Source organism: Saimiri boliviensis, chromosome 21 (genome assembly GCF_048565385.1).
Source record: "Saimiri boliviensis isolate mSaiBol1 chromosome 21, mSaiBol1.pri, whole genome shotgun sequence".
Classification (NCBI taxonomy): domain Eukaryota; kingdom Metazoa; phylum Chordata; class Mammalia; order Primates; family Cebidae; genus Saimiri; species Saimiri boliviensis.
In genome coordinates, this window is record NC_133469.1 from 33,138,051 (window position 1) to 33,158,993 (window position 20,943).

The 20,943-nt window shown below is 44.0% G+C and overlaps 1 protein-coding gene and 1 long non-coding RNA gene across 14 annotated transcripts in view; one reads left to right on the forward strand and one right to left on the reverse strand.

Moving 5' to 3' along the window:
• The window catches only part of OSBP2 (oxysterol binding protein 2), a 197,735-nt gene extending 186,365 nt beyond the window's left edge, over positions 1-11,370 (forward strand). For 5 of the 7 annotated variants that reach the window (XM_074390933.1, XM_010349135.3, XM_074390937.1 and 2 more), the window contains 5 exons: positions 10-113; positions 184-279; positions 363-547; positions 9,411-9,643; positions 9,770-11,370. In XM_074390933.1, the coding sequence (XP_074247034.1) occupies positions 10-113; positions 184-279; positions 363-547; positions 9,411-9,643; positions 9,770-9,915 (764 nt within the window). In that variant the 3' untranslated portion in view covers positions 9,916-11,370. The remainder of the gene's footprint in view (positions 1-9; positions 114-183; positions 280-362; positions 548-9,410; positions 9,644-9,769) is intronic. The other 2 variants (XM_003938436.4, XM_074390936.1) reach the window with 1 other exon arrangement.
• The window catches only part of LOC141582579 (uncharacterized), a 35,862-nt gene that overhangs the window by 6,154 nt on the left and 8,765 nt on the right, over positions 1-20,943 (reverse strand). For 4 of the 7 annotated variants that reach the window (XR_012515448.1, XR_012515447.1, XR_012515445.1 and 1 more), the window contains exons 2-5: positions 15,024-15,157; positions 6,003-6,095; positions 5,655-5,734; positions 5,286-5,355 (exon numbers count right to left, since the gene is read on the reverse strand). This is a non-coding gene — a long non-coding RNA (uncharacterized LOC141582579). Of the gene's footprint in view, positions 1-339; positions 5,356-5,654; positions 5,735-6,002; positions 6,096-13,505; positions 13,552-15,023; positions 15,158-20,943 lie in introns of all 7 variants that reach the window. The other 3 variants (XR_012515442.1, XR_012515446.1, XR_012515444.1) reach the window with 2 other exon arrangements.

Below are 20,943 nucleotides of genomic sequence, written 5' to 3' on the forward strand. Positions count from 1 at the left end.
TGCCTCCAGGTGCCATCCACTTAGAATTCCAGGCCAGTGGGAATCACTATGTGTGGCGGAAGAGCACCTCAACGGTCCACAACATCATCGTGGGCAAGCTCTGGATCGACCAGGTCAGGGGCGCCCTTGGGAGGGGGTGCACAGGCTGGGGGCTGGCCGCTGACGACGGCCTTCCTTCACCAGTCAGGGGACATAGAGATTGTGAACCATAAGACCAATGACCGGTGCCAGCTGAAGTTCCTGCCCTACAGCTACTTCTCCAAAGAGCCAGCCCGTAAGGTGAGCAGGGCCGGCCACCTCTGAGCATCCCAGGGGGCCCAGAGCAGAGCATACACTCACGCTGGTCCTGCCAATGTCCACAGGTGACAGGAGTGGTGAGTGACAGCCAGGGCAAGGCCCACTATGTGCTGTCCGGCTCGTGGGATGAACAAATGGAGTGCTCCAAGGTCGTGCACAGCAGCCCCAGCAGCCCCAGCTCTGACGGGAAGCAGAAGACAGTGTACCAGACCCTGTCAGCCAAGCTGCTGTGGAAGAAGTACCCGCTGCCGTGAGTAGCACTGGTAGGGGCCCTGCCCCAGGACAGGGGTCAAAGGAGAGAGAAGGAGGGCAGCGGACAGAAAGCAACTGACAGGCACAGGAGGTCAGGAGGGTTCAGTCCACACATGGGCAGAGAAGAGTATTATGCAGCTGACATCCCAGTGTGAAGGCAGACACCCAGCAGTAAATACATGTGAAACTATCAGATGATAGCAAACACTATGCACAGACTTTAAATGAGGTGGTAGGACACAGCCCCTCCCTGTTCCTCTCTACAAGAAATACAAAACATACTTGAAAATAACCACAGGGAACAGCAAGCTATAAAATGTGGCATAGGAAATTCCAAAGAGAACAAATAGAAATTCAACGAAGGAAAAATAAAATAACTGAAATTGAGAACCCTATGGAATTGTTTATAGCTAGACTTTATCACCTGAACACAGGTCACAAGAAGTGATAGAACTTCATTTAAAAAGACAAAACCAGGTGGGCATTAATCCCAGCACTTTGGGAGGCTAAGAATGGTGGATCACCTGAGGTCAGGAGTTCAAGACTAGCCTGGCCAACATGGTGAAACCCTGTCTTATTAACCGGTATGGTGGTACAGGCCTGTAGTCCTAGCTGAGGCAGGAGAATTGCTTGAACCCGGGAGGTGGAGATTGCAGTGAGCCGAGATCGTGCCACTGCACTCCAGCCTGAGAGAGAGTGAGAGGCCATCTCAAAAAAAAAAAAGATAAAACCCAGGAAAGACAAGAAGCTACAGGGAGAAGACAGATGAGGTCCCTGCCCTGCAGCAGGCTCCCCAGCCCCCCCTCGGAGCGAGTTCCAATGCCGAGTCTCCATCAGACCGCCTGCAACGGAACCTGCATTTCTGTAAGAGTGCTCAGCAAAGAGCAGGTTTGGCATACTTCTAGCGAGAGTCCCGAAAGGAAAGAAAGAGAGTCTATACCTAAAGATAAAATAACGGAGAAATTTCTGCACCTAAATCTATGCAGTGAAACTAAATCAGAGAGAAACTATTAAGCAGCCAGATTTTTAAAAGACATCACTTTCTGAGGAGCTGTCTCCTTATCAACAGTAACGAGAGCTTGAAGACAGTCAAGTGATATCTTCCATGAGCTGAAAGACACACATAATGTGGGGGATAACATTTTCGAATGCGGCTGCACAGTCACATAAGTCAGAAGAGGAACGAAGGGAGGGAAATTGCTCACAGGTCCCCATGCTGCCCTGGAGGAGGAGGATCAAGACGCGCATTCGCTTCTGACTGTATGAAGTACAGTTATCGCCATTCCTAGGGTAACCGCCAAAATAATCTGTTTAGCTGGAATCCCAGAAGGTAAAGAAAGAAAACAAACGAAGAGTGAAAAATAATGAAGATAAATGTCCCAGAGTAAAAGCAAAGGGATGAAAGACCCTGTGCTGAAAGGCCTGTAGGATGCTAAAGACAAGAAATAAAGAAAAGTGTTCATCTAGATCATGCTATAGTCAAAATGAAGACCAAAGAAAAATTCTAATAGCTTCCGGAGAGAAGCAGAAGATTTCAGTCGAGAATAAAAAGTCAGACTGACATCAGATTTTTCAACAACCAACACTGGATTAATAATTTCTAAGTTATGAAATTAGAAAGTAGAATTTTCTATCTGGTCAAACTATCATTCACACATGTGGCCATATCCTTAGGCATGCAAGCTCAAAAGTTTTGCCTCACAAAAACCCACAGTGAAAACCATATTCGGACAGGTGCAGTGGCTCATGCCTGTAATCCCAGCACTCTGGAGGCCAGGAGTTTGAGACTACCCTGGCCAACATGATGAAACCCTGTCTCTACTAAAAATACAAAAATTAGCCAGGTGTGGTGGTGGCGCCTGTAGTCCCAGTTACTCAGGAGGCTGAAGCATGAGAATCACTTGAACCTGGCAGGTGGAAGTTACAATGAGCCAAGATCATGCCACTGCACTCCAGCATTGGAGAGAAAAAAAAAATACGAAAACTGGATTGGACATAGTACTTTAAAGGGGGCATGGGGGAGTAAGGACTTTACAATAGATGAATAAAGTAAAAGAGTGGTTTTTTTTTTTGTTGTTCGTTTTGAGATGGACTCTGACTCTGTTGCCCAGGCTAGAGTGCAGTGGTATGATCACAGCTGACTGCAAACTCAACCTCCCAGGTTCAAGCAATTCTCCTGCCTCAGCCTCCTGAGTAGCTGGGACTACAGGCACTGCCACCATGCCCGGCTAATTTTTGTATTTTAGGTAGAGATGGGTTTTCACCATGTCGGCCAGGCTGGTCTTGAACTCCTGACCTCAAGTGATCGGCACACCTCGTCCTCTCAGTGTTAGAATTACAAATGTGAGCCACCACACCCAGCCTAAAAGTTATTTTTTAAACAATCACTAGGATCAAAGAAAAACAGAAAATATGCCCGTAATAATACAGATTTTAAAGTTTAGATCATGTTAGCATGAGAGAATCTGGGGAGAAGGGGAAGGATCTCAGGGATGTGAAGAAATGCAAAGTTCTTATTAGAAGGAAGAAGCATTTATAAGATTGTTAAAATAGAGAAACTTAAAAAGTAGCACAAACAGAAACAGTGAATTAGCGTGATAGCAATAGGCCCAAGTGTCAATGATCATAATACATATAAATAGATGAAGCTTATCAGTTAAAAAGCAAACTACGGACAAACTGGATTTTTTTTTTTAAGAGACAGCGTCTGTTATCCTGCTCTTTCAGTCTGCTGAGCATGCTTATGGAAATAAAGATTCCGTTGCAGGAGGTCTGGTGGAGACTCGGCATTGGAACTTGCTCCGAGGGGGGGCTGGGGAGCCTGCTGCAGGGCAGGGACCTCATCTGTCTTCTCCCTGTAGCTTCTTGTCTTTCCTGGGTTTTATCTTTTTTTTTTTTTTTTTTTTTTTTTTTGAGATGGCATCTCACTCTCTCCCAGGCTGGAGTGCAGTGGCACAATCACAGTTCACTGCAGCCTCAAACACCCATATCTAAGTGATTCTCCAACCTCACACTCCTGAATAGCTAGGACTACAGGCACGCACCACCACGCCTAGCTAACGTTTAAACATTTTTTGTAGGGACGGCGTCTCACTATGTTGCCCTGTCTGATCTCAAACTCTTGGCCTCAAGTGATCCTCCAGCCTCAGCCTCTCAAAGTGCTGGGATTACAGACACAAGCCACTAGGCCCAGCCTAATTGGATTTGTTAAAATCCAGATACCTAAGCCTTCTAATAGATTCCCAAAATATAAAGGTATACAAAAGTCAAAAGTAAAAAGACATATGTCATGAAAATACTAACAAGAAAAAGCTATAATAGCTATATTAATATCAAGTAAGATAGACTTTAGGACAAAAGCATTATTAAGGGAAAGTTGCTATATAATAAAAGGTTGAGTTCACCAAAAAATATAATAGTTTTAAACATTATGCATATAATTAAAATGCCTCAAAAATATACAAAGCACGTATTGATACGTAAGGAAGAAATGGATAAATCCATCACCACAGTAGGAGTCTGGGAGGTTTCTATGTACCTTGCTCACTTACAGATACATCGAATGGAAAAAATAAAAGACAATCCAGCAAGTATATGGAGACTGAAACAATACAGGCTATACAGACTCACAGATGCCACTCTGAAAACATACTTTTTCTCAAGTATACATGGATTGTATGCAAAAATTGATCATGTACTAAACCCTAATGAAAGCCTCACAGATGTACAGATCTGTGATGGTGGGTGGATCACCTGAGGTCAGGAGTTCTAGACTACCCTGGCCAACATGGTGAAACCCCGTTTCTACTAAAAATACAAAAATTAGCTGGGAGTAGTGGCAAGTGCCTATAATCCTACTCTGGAGGCTGAGATTGGAGAATTGCTTGAACCTGGGAGGCAGAAGTTGCAGTGAGCTGAGGTGGCGCCAGTGTATTCCAGGCTACGTGACCGAGTGAGACTCCGTCTCAGGAAAAAAAAAATTAAACTGGCTGGATCCAACAAAAGCAATGCTTTGAAGGAAATATGTTGCCTTAAATCATTTAAATAATGTTGAGGCTTTCTCCTTTCTGAGTTTCAATTCTAATATTAGAAAGTTCAACATAGAAATTCAGGCCGGGCGCGGTGGCTCAAGCCTGTAATCCCAGCACTTTGGGAGGCCGAGGCGGGTGGATCACGAGGTCAAGAGATCGAGACCATCCTGGTCAACATGGTGAAACCCTGTCTCTACTAAAAATACAAAAAATTAGCTGGGCATGGTGGCGCGTGCCTGTAATCCCAGCTACTCAGGAGGCTGAGGCAGGAGAATTACCTGTACCCAGGAGGCGGAGGTTGTGGTGAGCCGAGATCGTGCCATTGCACTCCAGCCTGGGTAACAAGAGCGAAACTCCGTCTCAAAAAAAAAAAAAAAAAAAGAAATTCAAAGAGACCTCATCTCTACCAAAAAAAAGATTTCTTTTTCTCAATTAGCCAGGCATGATGGTGCATTGCCTGTAGTCCTGGCTACTCAGGAGGACTGAGATGGGAGGATCACTTCAGCCCAGGGGGTCAAGGCTGCAGCAAGTTGTCAACACACCACTGCTACAGACAGAGCAAGACCCTGTACCAAAAAATAGTAATTTTGGCCAGGTGTGGTGGTTCATTTCTATAATCTCCAGTATTATTCCATTTTCACACTGCTATAAAGATACTACCAGAGATTGAGTAATTTATAAAGGAAAGAGGTTTCATTAACTCACAGTTCCGAATGATTGGAGAAGCCTCAGGAAACTTAATCATGGTGTAAGGTGAAGGAGAAGCAGGTAACCTCTTCACAAGGCAGCAGGAAGAGAGCAAGGGAAACAGACACATAAAACCATCAGATCTCGCAAGAACTCGCTATCACAAGAACAGTGACCACCACCATGGTCCAATCACCTCCCACCCCCATGGTCCAATCACTCCCACCCCATGGTCCAATCATTCCCACCCCCATGGTCCAATCACTCCCACCCCCATGGTCCAATCACCTCCCACCAGGTCCTTCCCCTGACATGTGGGGATTACAATTCAGATTATAATTTGAGATGAGATTTGGATGGGGACATAGCCAATCCATATCATCTTACCATTTTGCAAGGCCGAGTTGGGAAGATGGCTTGAGGTTCAAGAATTTGAGATGAGCCTGGGTAACATGGCAAGACCCCATCTTCATATCAATAATAATAATAATAATAAAAGCAGAAATCAATAAAGTAAAAAGATAAAGCTAAAAAGTGGATTCTTTGAGGCACAAAAAAACTGTCAAATTAGGAAACTACTGGCAAGACTGGTCAAGATAGAAATAAGTATTATTAATGAAAAAGGTTTAATGTGACATATGAAGTATAAAGACATGACTAAAACTTAGATCAGAGGAACAAATTCTTAGAAAACTATAACAAGAACTAACTCTAGCTGGGCACAGTAGCTCATACCTATAATTCCAGCACTTTGGAGAGGCAAGGCAGTTGGATCACCTTTAAGCCCATGAGTTCAAGACCAGCCTGGGCAACAGCAAGATCTTATCTCTACAAAAAAAAAAGAGAACTGACTCCAGAAGAAATAAAAAACATGACTACTCCTATAATAAAGTAACTGAGGTCATAGTTTAGAAATTACCATAAGGAAAACACAAGGCCTAGTTAATTTTACAGGTGAATTCTCCCAATTTTTCCAGAAACATTATTCCAATTTTATATAAAATGTTCCAGATCATAGAAAAAGGAAATAATTACCTGTCCTATACTGTGAAGCCAAGATAACCCTCATACCGAATTGGGCTAAACTAGCAGTAGGAAAATAAAAGTTCTATCCTATTTCACTTATATATATATATATATATATATATAAAATATGTTATATATAATATATATATGTTTGTTATATATGTTATATGTTATATATATCATATATGTTATATATATCATATATGTTATGTTATATATGTTATATATATCATATATAATATATATGTTATATATATATAAAACATATATATATATATATATATATATATATATATTTTTTTTTTTTTGAGACGGAGTTTCGCTCTTGTTACCCAGGCTGGAGTGCAATGGCGCGATCTCGGCTCACCGCAACCTCCGCCTCCTGGGTTCAAGCAATTCTCCTGCCTCAGCCTCCTGAGTAGCTGGGATTACAGGCACGCGCCACCATGCCCAGCTAATTTTTTGTATTTTTAGTAGAGACGGGGTTTCACCATGTTGACCAGGATGGTCTCGATCTCTCGACCTCGTGATCCACCCGCCTCGGCCTCCCAAAGTGCTGGGATTACAGGCTTGAGCCACCATGCCCGGCCCATTTCACTTATATTAATAAATATATAAGCAAAAATCCAAAACAAGATATCAGAAAATCCAATCAAACAGTATATAAAAAAGATAGCATTCTATATTCAGATTGAATTTATCCTGGGTATACAGAATGATTTCATATTAGAAAATTCATAGAGTAATCATATTCACAGATTCAACAGATTCAGAAAAAGCATTTTAGGTGCCTAGATATAAGATTAATATACAAAAGTCAACCGCATTTCTATATACTGACAGCAAACAACTAGAAAAATGTAATTTAAGACAAGACACCAAGGCCGGGCCTAATGGCTTACACCTATAATCCCAGCACTTTGGGAGACTGAGGCAGGCAGATCACCTGAGGTCGGGAGTTCAAGACCAGCCTGACCAACATGGAGAAACCCTATCTCTACTGAAATACAAATTAGCCAGGCATGGTGGCACATGCCTGTAATCCTAGCTACTCAGGAGGCTGAGGCAGGAGAATCGACTGAACCTGGGAGGCAGAGGTTGCAGTGAGCCGAGATCATGCCATTGCACTCCAGCATGGGCAACAAGAGCAAAACTCCATTTCAAAGAAAAAAAAAAAAAAAGACACCAATTAACAGCATCTAATATCAAGGACCTCTATAGAGAACATTATAAAGCTTTAATAAGAGATACCAAAGAAGAGCTAAATAAATGGCGAAAGATACGAAGTATTATAAAGATGTCATGATCTAAAAAGTCAGTAAATCAAACAAAACCCCAATACGGACTTTCATGGAACTTGATATTAGAATTTTAAAATCTATATTGAGGTATAAAGGGCCAAGACATTTCTGAAGACCAGAGAGGACTTGCCCTACTAGATACCAGGACTTTTATTTTGAAGCTATAGTTAACGGAATAGTGAGCCCAGAAACAGACCCAGGGATATATGTATCTCTGATATATGACAAAGGTGGCATATCAGATCTTGTGGGAAAGATGGAATGGCTCACCAAATGGATCTGGGTAAAAATGATTCTCCCTATGGAAAAAGATGAACTTAATTGCTCCATCGCATTATAAAGAAAATCAACTCCGAATAATGGTCTTACAATAATATTACGTTTGACTTATTGTAAACAATGACTTAATAAGTTTAAAAGCATAAATATTTTTTAGACCTTAAGGAAATATTAAGGCATAAACGTTCATATATTTGACCATATTAAAATACTTTTGTTCATTGAGAACTTTTACTCACTAAAAGGCAATTTAACAAAAGTGAAAAGATGATGCATAAACAAACTTGGAGAAGGTAATCATAATACATACCTATGCTTGACAGAGGATTATTATAAAGAATACAGAGAGTATTTTATCACAGTTAAAAATAATAATTTTTAAAAGATCACATAAAGAACTTTTTTTTTTTTTTTGAGATGGCGTCTCACTCAGGCGTCACCCAGGCTGGAGTGCAGTGGTGAAATCTCGGCTAAGTTTTGTATTTTTAGTAGAGACATGGTTTTACCATGTTGGCCAGGCTGGGTTCAAATTCTTGACCTCAGGTGGTCCCCCCACCTTGGCCTCCCAAAGTGCTGGGATTACAGGCGTGAGCCACCATGTCCAGCGGATTGTTCATCTTTAGGAGCTAAAAGCCAAACTGTTTTCCAGAGTGTTGCACCAATTTACACTGTAATCCCAGCACTTTGGGTGGCCAAGGTGGGTGGATCACATGAGGTCAGTTCGAGACCAGCCTGGCCAACATGGTGAAACCCTGTCTTTACTGAAAATACAAAAATTAGCTGGGCGTGGTAGTAGGTGCCTATAATCCCAGCTACTGGCCTCAGGCTGAGGCAGGAGAATCACTTGAACCTGGGAAGTGGAAGCTGTGGTAAGCCAAGATCAAACCATTGCACTGCAGCCTGAGTGACAGCATGAGACAAAATCTTTTTTTTTTTTTTTAAGACATGGTCTCAGCAGGGCACGGTGGCTCATGCCTGTAATCCCAGCATTTTGGGAGGCTAAGGCATGTGGATCACCTGAGGTCACAAGTTTGAGACCAGCCTGGCCAACATGGAGAAACCCCGTCTCTACCGAAAATAAAAAAATTAGCTGGGCGTGGTGGCATGCGCCTGTAATCTCACCTACTCGGGAAGCTGAGGCAAGAGAATCGCTTGAACCTGGGAGGCAGAGGTTACGGTGAGCCGAGATCACACCATTGCACTCCAGCCCCGGCAACAAGCATCTCAAAAAACAAACAAAGCACCTAATAAAAAAGAAGAAAGGCAATTCCTAAGCTAGGCAATTCCCAGAGAAGTCTCACGTGGCAAAACAGCGACAGGTTGGACGCCTGAGCATGGGACGTGCAAGGAGCGGAAGGCAAGCTGTCTATAGCCACTGGGTTCCACTGGGTGGGCTCACTGGGGTGGGCCCAGGGCTAAAGGGAGCCCTGGACGTGGGGTGCTAGAGGGTAAGGCAGCCTGGGAGGGGAGACCCTAGCAGGAAGGGGAGGGCGACCAGGCATGTACAGTCCAGCTCACCCCACCGCCACCGCCACAGGGAGAACGCGGAGAACATGTACTACTTCTCAGAGCTAGCCCTGACCCTCAACGAGCACGAGGAGGGCGTAGCACCCACCGACAGCCGCCTGCGGCCCGACCAGCGGCTGATGGAAAAGGGCCGCTGGGACGAAGCCAACGCAGAGAAGCAGCGGCTGGAGGAGAAGCAGCGCCTGTCCCGGCGCCGGCGGCTGGAGGCCTGCGTGCCCGGGAGCAGCTGCGGCTCCGAGGAAGGTGAGGCCGGCAGGGGAGGGAGCCCTGGAGAGGAGGAAAGGGGTGCCGGGGTGGGGGTGTCCCGAAGGGGCAGATTCCCGGGGAGCAGGCCGCCAGCCCACCCACCGGCCTACTATGCCTGACCAGCAGAGAAGGAGGCGGACACCTACACGCCGCTGTGGTTTGAGAAGAGGCTGGACCCACTGACCGGGGAGATGGCCTGTGTGTACAAGGGCGGCTACTGGGAGGCCAAGGAGAAGCAAGACTGGCACATGTGCCCCAACATCTTCTGAGCGCCACTCCTGCCGCAAATACAGGCGCCTGCACAGCCCCGCCCACCTGTTCTTTAATGCACTCAATTTTAGTACTGAATGGTCTTCCTCCCTGCATTCCCAGCCCTTCCTATTTCCTTTCCTATTTTTTTCCCCCCACACTTTCTTGGGACTCCCACCTTGGAAGGAGGAAGGGCTGACCTGGGTTCTCTCCAGCTCCCAGGTGCACCCAGTCACCCGTGCCCCTTCCTTATGGACCTGGGCCCTACTGGAACCCCCTGCCCCAGTTACCACAACTCAGGCCGGCTGGCCCGGGCCACGGGCTGCACAAATCACCAGCCCCCAACCCAGGGAGGAACTGGCCCCTCCTAGGGAGCCTCTTTTACTTTTTTAGAAAAATGATCTCCATTTCTTTCAGCCATGATGTTTAGTAAATATTTTTAGTACAGCACTTAGCAGACAGCTTTCCGAGTGTGCTTTCTTGCCACAAAAGTGTCCTGGCAAGAGCCCCTTATTTTTAAGATATCAGAAAGCCAGACCCCTTTGAGTTGGGAGAATTTTGTGGCTCAACATATCAAGTCCTTGATGGTATCTGAGCTGCCCACACTTCCACCCTACAGGACCCCACAGAGCCCAAAACAGAGGGGGGCTGCCCCAGCCCAGCAGAGCATAGGGAGTTTCTGGAGCTCCCACCCGCAGATGGAGGAGAGGGTGCTGAGGGCATCCCCCATGTGGATTTGAGGGCAGCAGCCCTGACCTCCCTACCCAGCCTGGGTGGCTCCCTAGCCCCAAGAGGCCAGGAAGGGCTGGAAGGCAGGGCCTGCAGGTGCTCCCCACCCCAAGACCCAGGCCCCAAATCAGCAATAATGAACCTCAGCTCAGCCTGGGCTGGTGACCCGGGCACCAGAGACCCTGCGTCCTGCCTCCATCTTAGGAGGCCCCTGGGGATGCCCCATCTCAGTGCCCCCTGAACTCTTTATTTGCCTAATTTATATATATATGACATATAAATATATATAAAATAGCTATTTTGCTTAAATTTCTACAGTATGTAAAAGTGAAAAATGATGAAGACGGGCGCGCCTGTCTGAGTTTGGCCCTCATGTCAGCTGTGCCCTTCCCGCTCCTCGTGCCCCCTTCCAATGGCTTCTGCCAGCCATGTGGGGCTGGACCACCATGGCACTAACCCAGCCCCTCAGAACCCCACACTCCAGTCCTTTCCATTTCAGTTTAGTCCTAAAAGTTCATCACAGAGTTTTTCTTTCTACTCCAGGACTGGTTTTTTTTATATTAAAAAAAAAAAGTGAAAACACCAATGGTGAAATGCCTTATGATGCCCACTGGAGAGGTGAGGCGGGGTGGGGCAGGGCCCCACTGGGGCTCTCGCAGAGCTGTGGAATGTACCTCTCCCCAGTGCTGTTTGAGCAAGTACCTTTTGACCAGTAATAAAAACTTTGGCTTTGGAGTTTTCCACTGCCCTGTCCCTCAGTCTATCTGTGTCTGGGTGAAGGGGGCTGACATAGAATGGAAGGGCCTACAAAGTGGCATGGGGTGAAGCTGCAGAGAGGTTCGGGGGAGGAGAGGAGGTAGGGACCCAGGAAGGCTGCCCAAAGGGCTGGGGAGAGGGTCGCAGCTCTGCCAAAGGCTGTCTTGATGCTGTAGCCACAGGGCCGACCTGGACCCAGCTCTGCCCAGTGGAAGGGCAGTGTTTTAGCCAGGTGGGGACCACCAGCAGCCCCCTCCCATGTCTCAGTTCCCAGAGCTGTCTAGGGGAAGTCTTCTGGGGGAAGGCCAGCCCTGGTGAGTTCTGTGTCACTTGACAGCAGCAGCCTGGGCTGCACTTTCAGGCGAGGGATGGGTGGAGCAGGGCACCCCGGGGGCATCAGGGCCAGTGCTCTCACCATCTACCTCCACACCGCAGTGCTATGGGATCCAGGGCTGGCCCTGCATAGCTCCTTCCCTGGCCAAGCTTCCTCATATGTAGGGAAGTGGCCTCTGGGGGGATCCTGGCTGAGGAGCTGGAGGGGCAGATCTCTCTGGAATAGAGGTGGGAGGGACCCTCAGGATGCACCTGACCCAGAAGGCAAGGGAGGGAACAAAGTCCAGTCTACTGAGGCAAAGACAGGGCTCTGAAGAACTTGAACAGGAAGTGACATCAGGGCAATGTACTAGAAAGACCACTCTGACCAGCAGGACACAAGATCGACCAACACCCGGTTGTCTCATACACCAGCCATCAGTGAGTAGGAAATGTAATAGAAAAAAAGATTGACAACATACGACATCTGAATAAAAGACACAAAACCTGTAAAAGATCTGTATGGATATGACAGAGAGGAGGACCTGAGTTAAGAGGAAAATACCGTCTTCACAGATAGGTTCACATTCAGTTATGTCAGTCCCAAACCTAGAGTCAACATGATGCCTATCAAAATCCTAACAATATAGTTCAAAAGCTTGACAAGTTGATTGTGAAATTTATATGGGAGAGTAATTGTAAAAAAAAAAAAAAAAAAAAAAAGCCAGGCACCACAGCTCATGCCTGTAATCCCAGCACTTTGGGAGGCCAAGGCTGGTGATCACGAGGTCAGGAGTTCGAGACCAACCTGGACAAAATGGTGAAACCCCATCTCTACTAAAAATACAAAAAAAATTTAGCCAGGTGTGGTGGCAGAAGCCTGTAATCTCAGCTACTCAAGAGGCTGAGGCAGAGAATTGCTTGAACCTGGGAGGCAGAGGTTGCAGTGAGCCCAGATCGCACCACTACACTCCAGCCAGCACTTTGGAAAGCCAAGGCAGGCAGATCACTTGAGACCAGGAGTTCGAGACCAGCCTGGCCAACATGGCAAAACTCTGTCTCTACTAAAAATCTAAAATTGGCCAGGTGTGGTGGCACACACCTGTAATCCCAGCTACTCAGGAGGCTGAGGCAGAGAATCGCTTGAACCTGGGAGGCAGAGGCTGCAGTGAGCCGAGATCATTAACACTGTATTCCAGCAAGAACTCGGGGGGTGATAAGGGGGCCGTGTGGGCTTGACCTGCAGAAAACAAGCCGGAAGCCTACTGAGTTTTCTCCACTGCACTCTGATCCCCATCTGGCTACCATTAGTTAGTGTATTTGTTGATGGTCTGCCCTCCCTACCCCAGTGGACTGTGAGCTTCATGAGAAGAGGAATCTGGTCTTACACACTGTAGCATCCCACTGCCTGGCACATGGTAAGTGCTCAATGAATAGCTGTTGAAAGAATCAACACCAGACCAGGAAGACCAGCTAAAGCAAATGCTCAGCAGGACAACACCTGGGCAGTGGGGGCCCATGGCTGCGGCACCAAGCGGTGAGGAGACTGGGAGATGGAACTGAGGAAGAGCTGAGCCCAGGGACCCAGGAAACTCCTGCTTCCCCCAAACCCTCATGTCCAAATCACTGCTCCTGACAGACTGTGGGGTAGGAGTCAGAATCTATAAGAAGGGAAGAGAAGGCCTGAGGGAAGTTCCCTCATCTTCAGGGATAGGCCTCAGCATGAAGGGAGTTGGGAGAAGAGGCCAATGGAGAGACACATTTCAAAGTGGAACACAGAGAACAGAGACAAACCCAATGCTATTTAACTTACTGTTTTTTACGAAGCTAGCCAGCATGCAAAACTTCAGTAGCAAAACCTGATAAAGACAGTGCAAAAATAAAAGGAATATATAGTTTGGTTTCATGGAAGAAAAGAACTTTCATAAATCCAAACAAGACAATAACAAATAGAATCTAGCCACACAGAAAAGACTGAACCCCAAGTTGGTAAGCCCAAGCCCAGATTACTGCAGAAATGCAAGAATGGTCCAATGCTGTGAAGCTTTCTGTGGTAAACCATTCATTACATCAGCCAGTGCAAGGACTTCTTCTCCTGGCAATATGGTAGACTAGGTTCCTGGAAAATACTCCTTTGTGAGAAACCAGACAGACTGGATAAAATTTTTTAAATGTTAAATGCATCCATCAACTGGAAACAATAGGAGAAATACTCAGGCCAAAAAAGTAAGTGGGTAGGAAAACCTAGAGAGGTAAGACAAGGTCTGAAATATTTTACATTGCAATTACAAAGCCCAATGAGCTTAACTGTAAGTTTTCACTGCCTCAAAAGAGCCTCCAAAGGTAGGGCATGTAATAGGAGATTTGGGGATCCCAAGGGCTATACCTTCAATGTAATGGTGAATCCAAAATAAAATACAAGAAAAATTACTTGTCTTAAAGATTGGTCCTGAGCAGAGAAAAACAAAATCCCCCTAAGAATTTGTAATCAGGAGTGAACCCTCAAGTTAGTTTTGCAGCCCAAATACACAATACCTGAATGGTCCAATGCAACCTCTGACAGAGAACATAACATGGTCACAAGGTGGCAATGTTCCCAATCACCTGAGAGAGGCAAACAAGTCTTCTCCGGAAGATATCCCCTTCACTCTAGGCCTTAGGGGAACCTCAGATACGAAATTGCAGGGAAAATGAGCAGCTCACAGTATAGAAGCTCCATACACACAAGGAAACAGGCCCCCATGAGCAAGGGCAACCAGAAAGAACAGATAATAGAATCAGACATAAAACTCTTCCACACAGTGAAATTATCAGATACAGAGAAAAAATAAGCATGTTTAATATATTTCTAGAAACAGAAGGGCAGCTTGAAAGTAAGTAAAGAGTAAATTTTCAAAAATGCTAAAAACGTTTCAAGAAAATGTTTTAATATCACTAAAGATAATTCAGTGAATAGTTTTACAACAGATTACACAGCTGAAGAGAATAGTAGTGAAGCAGAAATGAGATCTGAAGACATTTGGAAAATAACACAGAGAGATACAAAGAGGTGAAAAATATCAAAGGGAAGTTAAAACATGGAAGATAAAAAGATCCCACATATGTCTGATTTGTTTCAAAAGGAGGAATTACTTTTTATGGAACGGAAGCAATCTTTGAAGAGTTATGGCTAAAAGTTTTTCAAGAAATCATGAAAAATACCAATAAACAAAGTTAAGCCCAACAAATCCCAATTGTGGTAAATAAAAAGAAATCCACAGCTAAATGCAATACAGTAAAACTGCAAGATTACTAAGACAACAAAATCTTAAAAGCAGATTTTTAAAATTACCTTCAAAGAGCATCAGTTAGGCTGAGTGCAGTGGCTCATATCTGTCATACCAGCACTTTGGGAGGCTGAGGCAGAAGAATCGCTTGAGATCAGCAGCTGGAGACCATCGTGGGAAAATAGAAGAGACCGCATCTCTACAAAATAAATCAAAAATAAATTAGGCATAGTGGCATGTGTCTGTAGTCCCAGCTACCCAAGAGACTGAGCTGGAGGATTGCTTGAGCCCAAGAATTTGAGGCTGCAATGAGCTATGACCACACCACTGCACTCTAGCCTGAGCAGTGAAAATTCATCTCCAAAGGAAGGCCAATTAGACTGAAAACAGATTAGACTGAGAGTTGGCCTCCAAAGTAGTCAGAAGACAATGAAGTGTTATCTCCAAAACAGAGGAGAAAATGTTAGTATTCTCCTCAGTCAAAACATCTTTTCCACAGGCCACGTGTGGTGGTTTATGCCTATAATCCCAACAATTTGGGAGGCCAAGGTGGAATGATCACTTGAGGCCAGGAACTTGAGACCCACCTGGACAATATAGCAAGACCTCCTCTCTACAAAAATAAAATAATTAACCAGGAATGGTGGCATGTAACTGTAAGCTACTTGGGAGGCTGAGGAGGGAGGATAACCTGAGCCCAGAAGTTCGAGACTGTGGTGAGCTACAGAATCTTGCCACCACGCTCCAGCCTGGATGACAGAGTGAGATCCTCTGTGTGTGTATGTATGTGTGTGTATAACTAGTTTTTATTTAACATATTAAACAGCATATTCAAAATTTTTAAAAATATATAGTGTTACATGGAGTTAGACTATGATGAGTTAAGATTTAAGATTATGTAAAACTGGCCGGGCGCGGTGGCTCAAGCCTGTAATCCCAGCACTTTGGGAGGCAGAGGCGGGTGGATCACGAGGTCGAGAGATCGAGACCATCCTGGTCAACATGGTGAAACCCCGTCTCTACTAAAAATACAAAAAATTAGCTGGGCATGGTGGCACGTGCCTGTAATCCCAGCTACTCAGGAGGCTGAGGCAGGAGAGTTGCCTGAACCCAAGAGGCGGAGGTTGCAGTGAGCCGAGATCGCGCCATTGCACTCCAGCCTGGGCAACAAGAGCGAAACTCCATCTCAAAAAAAAAAAAAAAAAAAAAAAAGATTATGTAAAATTTATCGGGTAATCATTGAAGAAATAGCAATACTAAGTAATTTCCAAAGCAGAAATACATTGAATGCAGGGGGGGGGAAGCTCAGTAAATCTAAAGAAGGTAAAGAAGGCAGGGAAGGAGAGGAAAAAAAAAAAAAACGCAGAATAAAAATTACAAGCCAGAGAATACAAATACATCAATAATACATCAAGAAGGCCAAGCGCGGTGGCTCAAGCCTGTAATCCCAGCACTTTGGGAGGCCGAGGCAGGTGGATCACGAGGTTAAGAGATCGAGACCATCCTGGTCAACATAGTGAAACCCTGTCTCTACCAAAAATACAAAAAATTAGCTGGGCATGGTGGCACGTGCCTGTAATCCCAGCTACTCAGGAGGCTGAGGCAGGAGAATCGCCTGAACCCAGGAGGCGGAGGTTGCGGTGAGCCGAGATCGCGCCATTGCACTCCAGCCTGGGTAACAAGAGCGAAACTCCGTCTCAAAAAAAAAAAAAAACCATCAAGAATTACATAAAATTTAAGTAATCTAAATGCTTCGAGGAAAAAATATGGACTAAAAATAAAATCCAGCTATATGCTATTTACAAGAATACACCTAAAACATAAATATATAAACTAAACAGACTTTAGGGCAAAAAATATTACTAGATGTCAACTACCAGAATTTGTAAAATCACTTTGTAATGAAGGTAATAAAAGGTAAAATTCATAAATTTCTTAAACTCTTATGCACCTAATAACATCTTAAAATTTATAAAGTAAAATGGATACAATCACAAAGAGAAAGATAAATCCACTATCATAATGGAAGATTGTAACTCATTTCTCCCAGTAATGAGAGCTCAGATTAAAAATTATTATTATTATTATTTTTTTTTGAGACAGAGTTTCGCTCTTGTTACCCAGGCTGTAGTGCAATGGCGCGATCTCGGCTCACCGCAACCTCCACCTCCTGGGTTCAGGCAATTCTCCTGCCTCAGCCTCCTGAGTAGCTGGGATTACAGGCACACGCCACCATGTCCAGCTAATTTTTTGTATTTTTAGTAGAGACGGGGTTTCACCATGTTGACCAGGATGGTCTCGATCTCTTGACCTCGTGATCCACCCGCCTCGGCCTCCCAAAGTGCTGGGATTACAGGCTTGAGCCACCGCGCCCGGCCCTTAAAAATTATTATAATTACTATATAATTAACAAACGACGTCATGGACACAGGGAATTACATGTGACTGCAGAAGACATATTTTTGAAATGCACATCAAAGTTTTATGAATATTAACCACATATTTAGTTATAAAGCCTCAGCAAATTTGAAAGGACTGATACATGGATCACATTCTCAGACTTCAATAAAGACAGTTCAGAATCAATGACAAAAATAAAGCTGGGAGAAAAAACAGCATTAAGAAATATATTAAGAAATAACTCATAGGTCAATGAAGAAAACAACAGAAATCAGAAAATACGGTTAAACAAAAATATTGTATGTTAAATTGCACAGAATACAGGTAAAGCAATACCTTGAGGGAAATTTACAGCACATAAGGCTCATGTAAAAGGCTAAAAAATTTTCAGTTAAACACCCAATTTGAGTAAGAAAATGAACATTAGGATAAACTCAAGAAAAGGACAAGAATAAAGATGAAATATTTATTAAATATGAAAATAATAAAAAAAGAACCAAGAAAGCTGAGGTTGACTCTTTGAAAACCTAAAACTGTCAAACTTTTGTCAATATTAATCAGGAAGAGAGAGAAGGGAAGAAGGGAGAAAAGGAGTGGGGAGACGAATGAACAACAAAAAAAAACTATTTGGAATCAAAGGGGACATAGGTCAGGCGTGGTGGTTCACACCTGTAATCCCAGCACTTTGAGAGGCCAAAGTGCGTGGATCGCCTGAGGTCAGGAGTTTGAGACCAGCCTAGCCAACATGGTGAAACCCCGTCTCTACTAAAAATACAAAAACTAGCTGGGCATGGTGGCGGGTGTCTGTAATCCCAGCTACTTGGGAGGCTGAGGCAGGAAAATCGCTTGAACCTGGGAGACAGAGGTTGCAGTGAACCAAGATTGTGCCACTGCACTCCAGCCTGGGTGACAACGGCAAAACTCCATCTCCAAAAACAAGAAAGGGGTCATAAATACAGACACTAGAGACATTTGAAAAGAAGGATATATTATTAGAACTTGCCCTGTGGAGACGCCTAAAAAATAAGGAATATTATGAACAACATGGACAATAAATTTGAAAACAAATAAAATGGATTGGTTCCTACAAAAATATAACTTGGCTGGGCTCAGTGGCTCATGCCTGTGATCCCAAAAGTCTGGGAGGCCAAGTTGCTTGAGGCCAGGAGTTCAAGACCAGGCTTGGCAACATGACAAAACCCCATCTCTACAAAAAACACACACACACAAAAAGTAAGTTGGGCATAGCGGTGCATGTCTGTGGTCCCAGCCACTCAGGAGGCTGAGGTGGGAGAATGGCTTGAGCCCGGGAGGTGGAGGTTGCAGTAAGCCTGGATCATGCCACTGTACTCTAGCCTGAGCAAAAGAGTGAGATCCTGACTCAAAAAAAAATAAAAAATAAGACTTATAACCATTTCTTTTTAAAAATCAGTTAAAAATAGTCCTCACTGGCCAGGTGCAGTAGCTTACGCCTGTAATCCCAGCACTTTGGGAGGCCAACGCAGGTGTATCATGAGATCAAGAGATTAAGACTGTCTTGGCCAACATGGTCAAACCTCATCTCTACTAAAAATACAAAAATTAGCTGCTTGTGGTGGTGTGCGCCTGCTGCTTGTGGTGGCGCGTGCCTGTAGTCCCAGCTACTCAGGAGGCTGAGGCAGGAGAATCGCTTGAACCCAGGAGGCGCAGGTTGCAGTGAGCCAAGATTGTACCACTGCACTCTAGCCTGGTGACAGAGTGAGACTTCATTCTCAAAAATAGCCCTAACATATACACACAAAACTCTACACAGATGACCAAGGAATAATTCCAATCTTACAGAAACTTTGCAAGGGTAGAGGGAAATAAGAGAATACTCCCAAACTCATTTCCTGAAGCTACCATAACCTGCTTATAAAAACCTGACAAACAGTATGAGAATGGACAATTACAAACTAATGTCACTTGTAATGGTACAATTCAAAATAAAATATTAATAAATCTAATGATAATGAAAAATTATTATTAGTCAAAAAAATGCAAGGTTGGTTTATGCTGAGAAAAACTAAACAATGTAATTCACCACATTAACAAATTAAAGGAGAACACTACATAGTTATCCTAATAGGCAGAAACCACTTTGGATAAAATTCAACAAGCATCCATGATATTTAAAAGGAAAAATAAAAGGCCAGGCGTGGTGGCTCATGCCTGTAATCCCAGCACTTTGGGAGGCTGAGGTGAATGGATTACCTGAAGTCAAGAGTTCGAGACCAGTGTGGTCAACGTGGTGAAACCCCATCTCTACTAAAAATACAAAAATCAGCTGAGCGTGGTGGTGGCACCTATAATCCCAGCTACTCGAGACTGAGGCAGGAGAATAGCTTGAACTTGGGAGGCAGAGGTTTCAGTGAGCCAAGATGGCATCACTGCACTCCAACCTGGGTGACAGAGCGAGACTGTCTCTAAAAAAATTAAAAGGAAAATAAAAAAATTAAAGAAAGGCTGGGCATGGTGGTTCACCCTGTAATCTCAGCACTTTGGGAGGCCAAGGCAGGCAGATCACCTGAGGTCAGGAGTTCAAGACCAGCCTGGCAAACATTGTGAAACCCCGTCTCTACTAAAAATACAAAAATTAGCCAGGCATGGTGGTGCACACCCATAATCTCTGCTATTTGGGAGGGTGGGGCAGGAGAATCTCTTGAACCTGGGAGGCGGAGGTTGCAGTGAGCCAAGAGTGTGCCTCTATACTCCAGCCTGGGCAAAAGGGTGAGACTCTGTCTCAAAAAATAAATAAAAGAAAAAAATGTTTAGCAATAGGAATGGAAGAAAATTTCCATAATCTGGTATCTACACACACACACACACACACACACACACACACTTTTCCTGTGAGACAGGGAACAAAAAGAGATGCCCACTTTCTCTCTTTATATTCAACATTGTACTCTGAGCCAATGCAACAAGGCAATAGAAATATTTATATAAAGTATGAGAATTGGTAAAATTATCAGTGTTCACTGATGATATGACCTAGAAAATCCAAAAGAATTCTATAGATAGGATAATAGTCAATTGATACATAAAAATCAATTACATTTTTATATACTAGCAACAAACTGTCAGAGAACGTAACTTAAAACTGTCATCTACAATAGCATTACAAATCATCAGGTTCCAAAGATATATCTAACAAAAGACATACGAGACCTCTAAAGGGAAAATTATAATACTTTTTTCGAGAGACACTAAAGAAAGATCTAGATTAATTGAGAATTATACCATCTTCATGGTTAGGAAGACTTATAAGGGTATCAATTCTCAGTTGAGGACAGATGCAATCAATTCCAATGGAACTCCTAAAGGTTTCCTCACAGAGCTTGATGATTCTAAAATTTACATGAAAATGCTAAGACCTAACGGTAGTCAAGACACTATTGAAGCAGAAAAGCAGGACTGGTTCTACTAGATATCAAAACAATGTAAAACTATAAATAAATTAGTGTTGGCATAGAGAAACAGACAATAGACAAATATAACTAAAAGTTCAGAAACAGATTCATACGTAAATGAGCATTTGATACATAATAGAGGTAGCACTGTAGA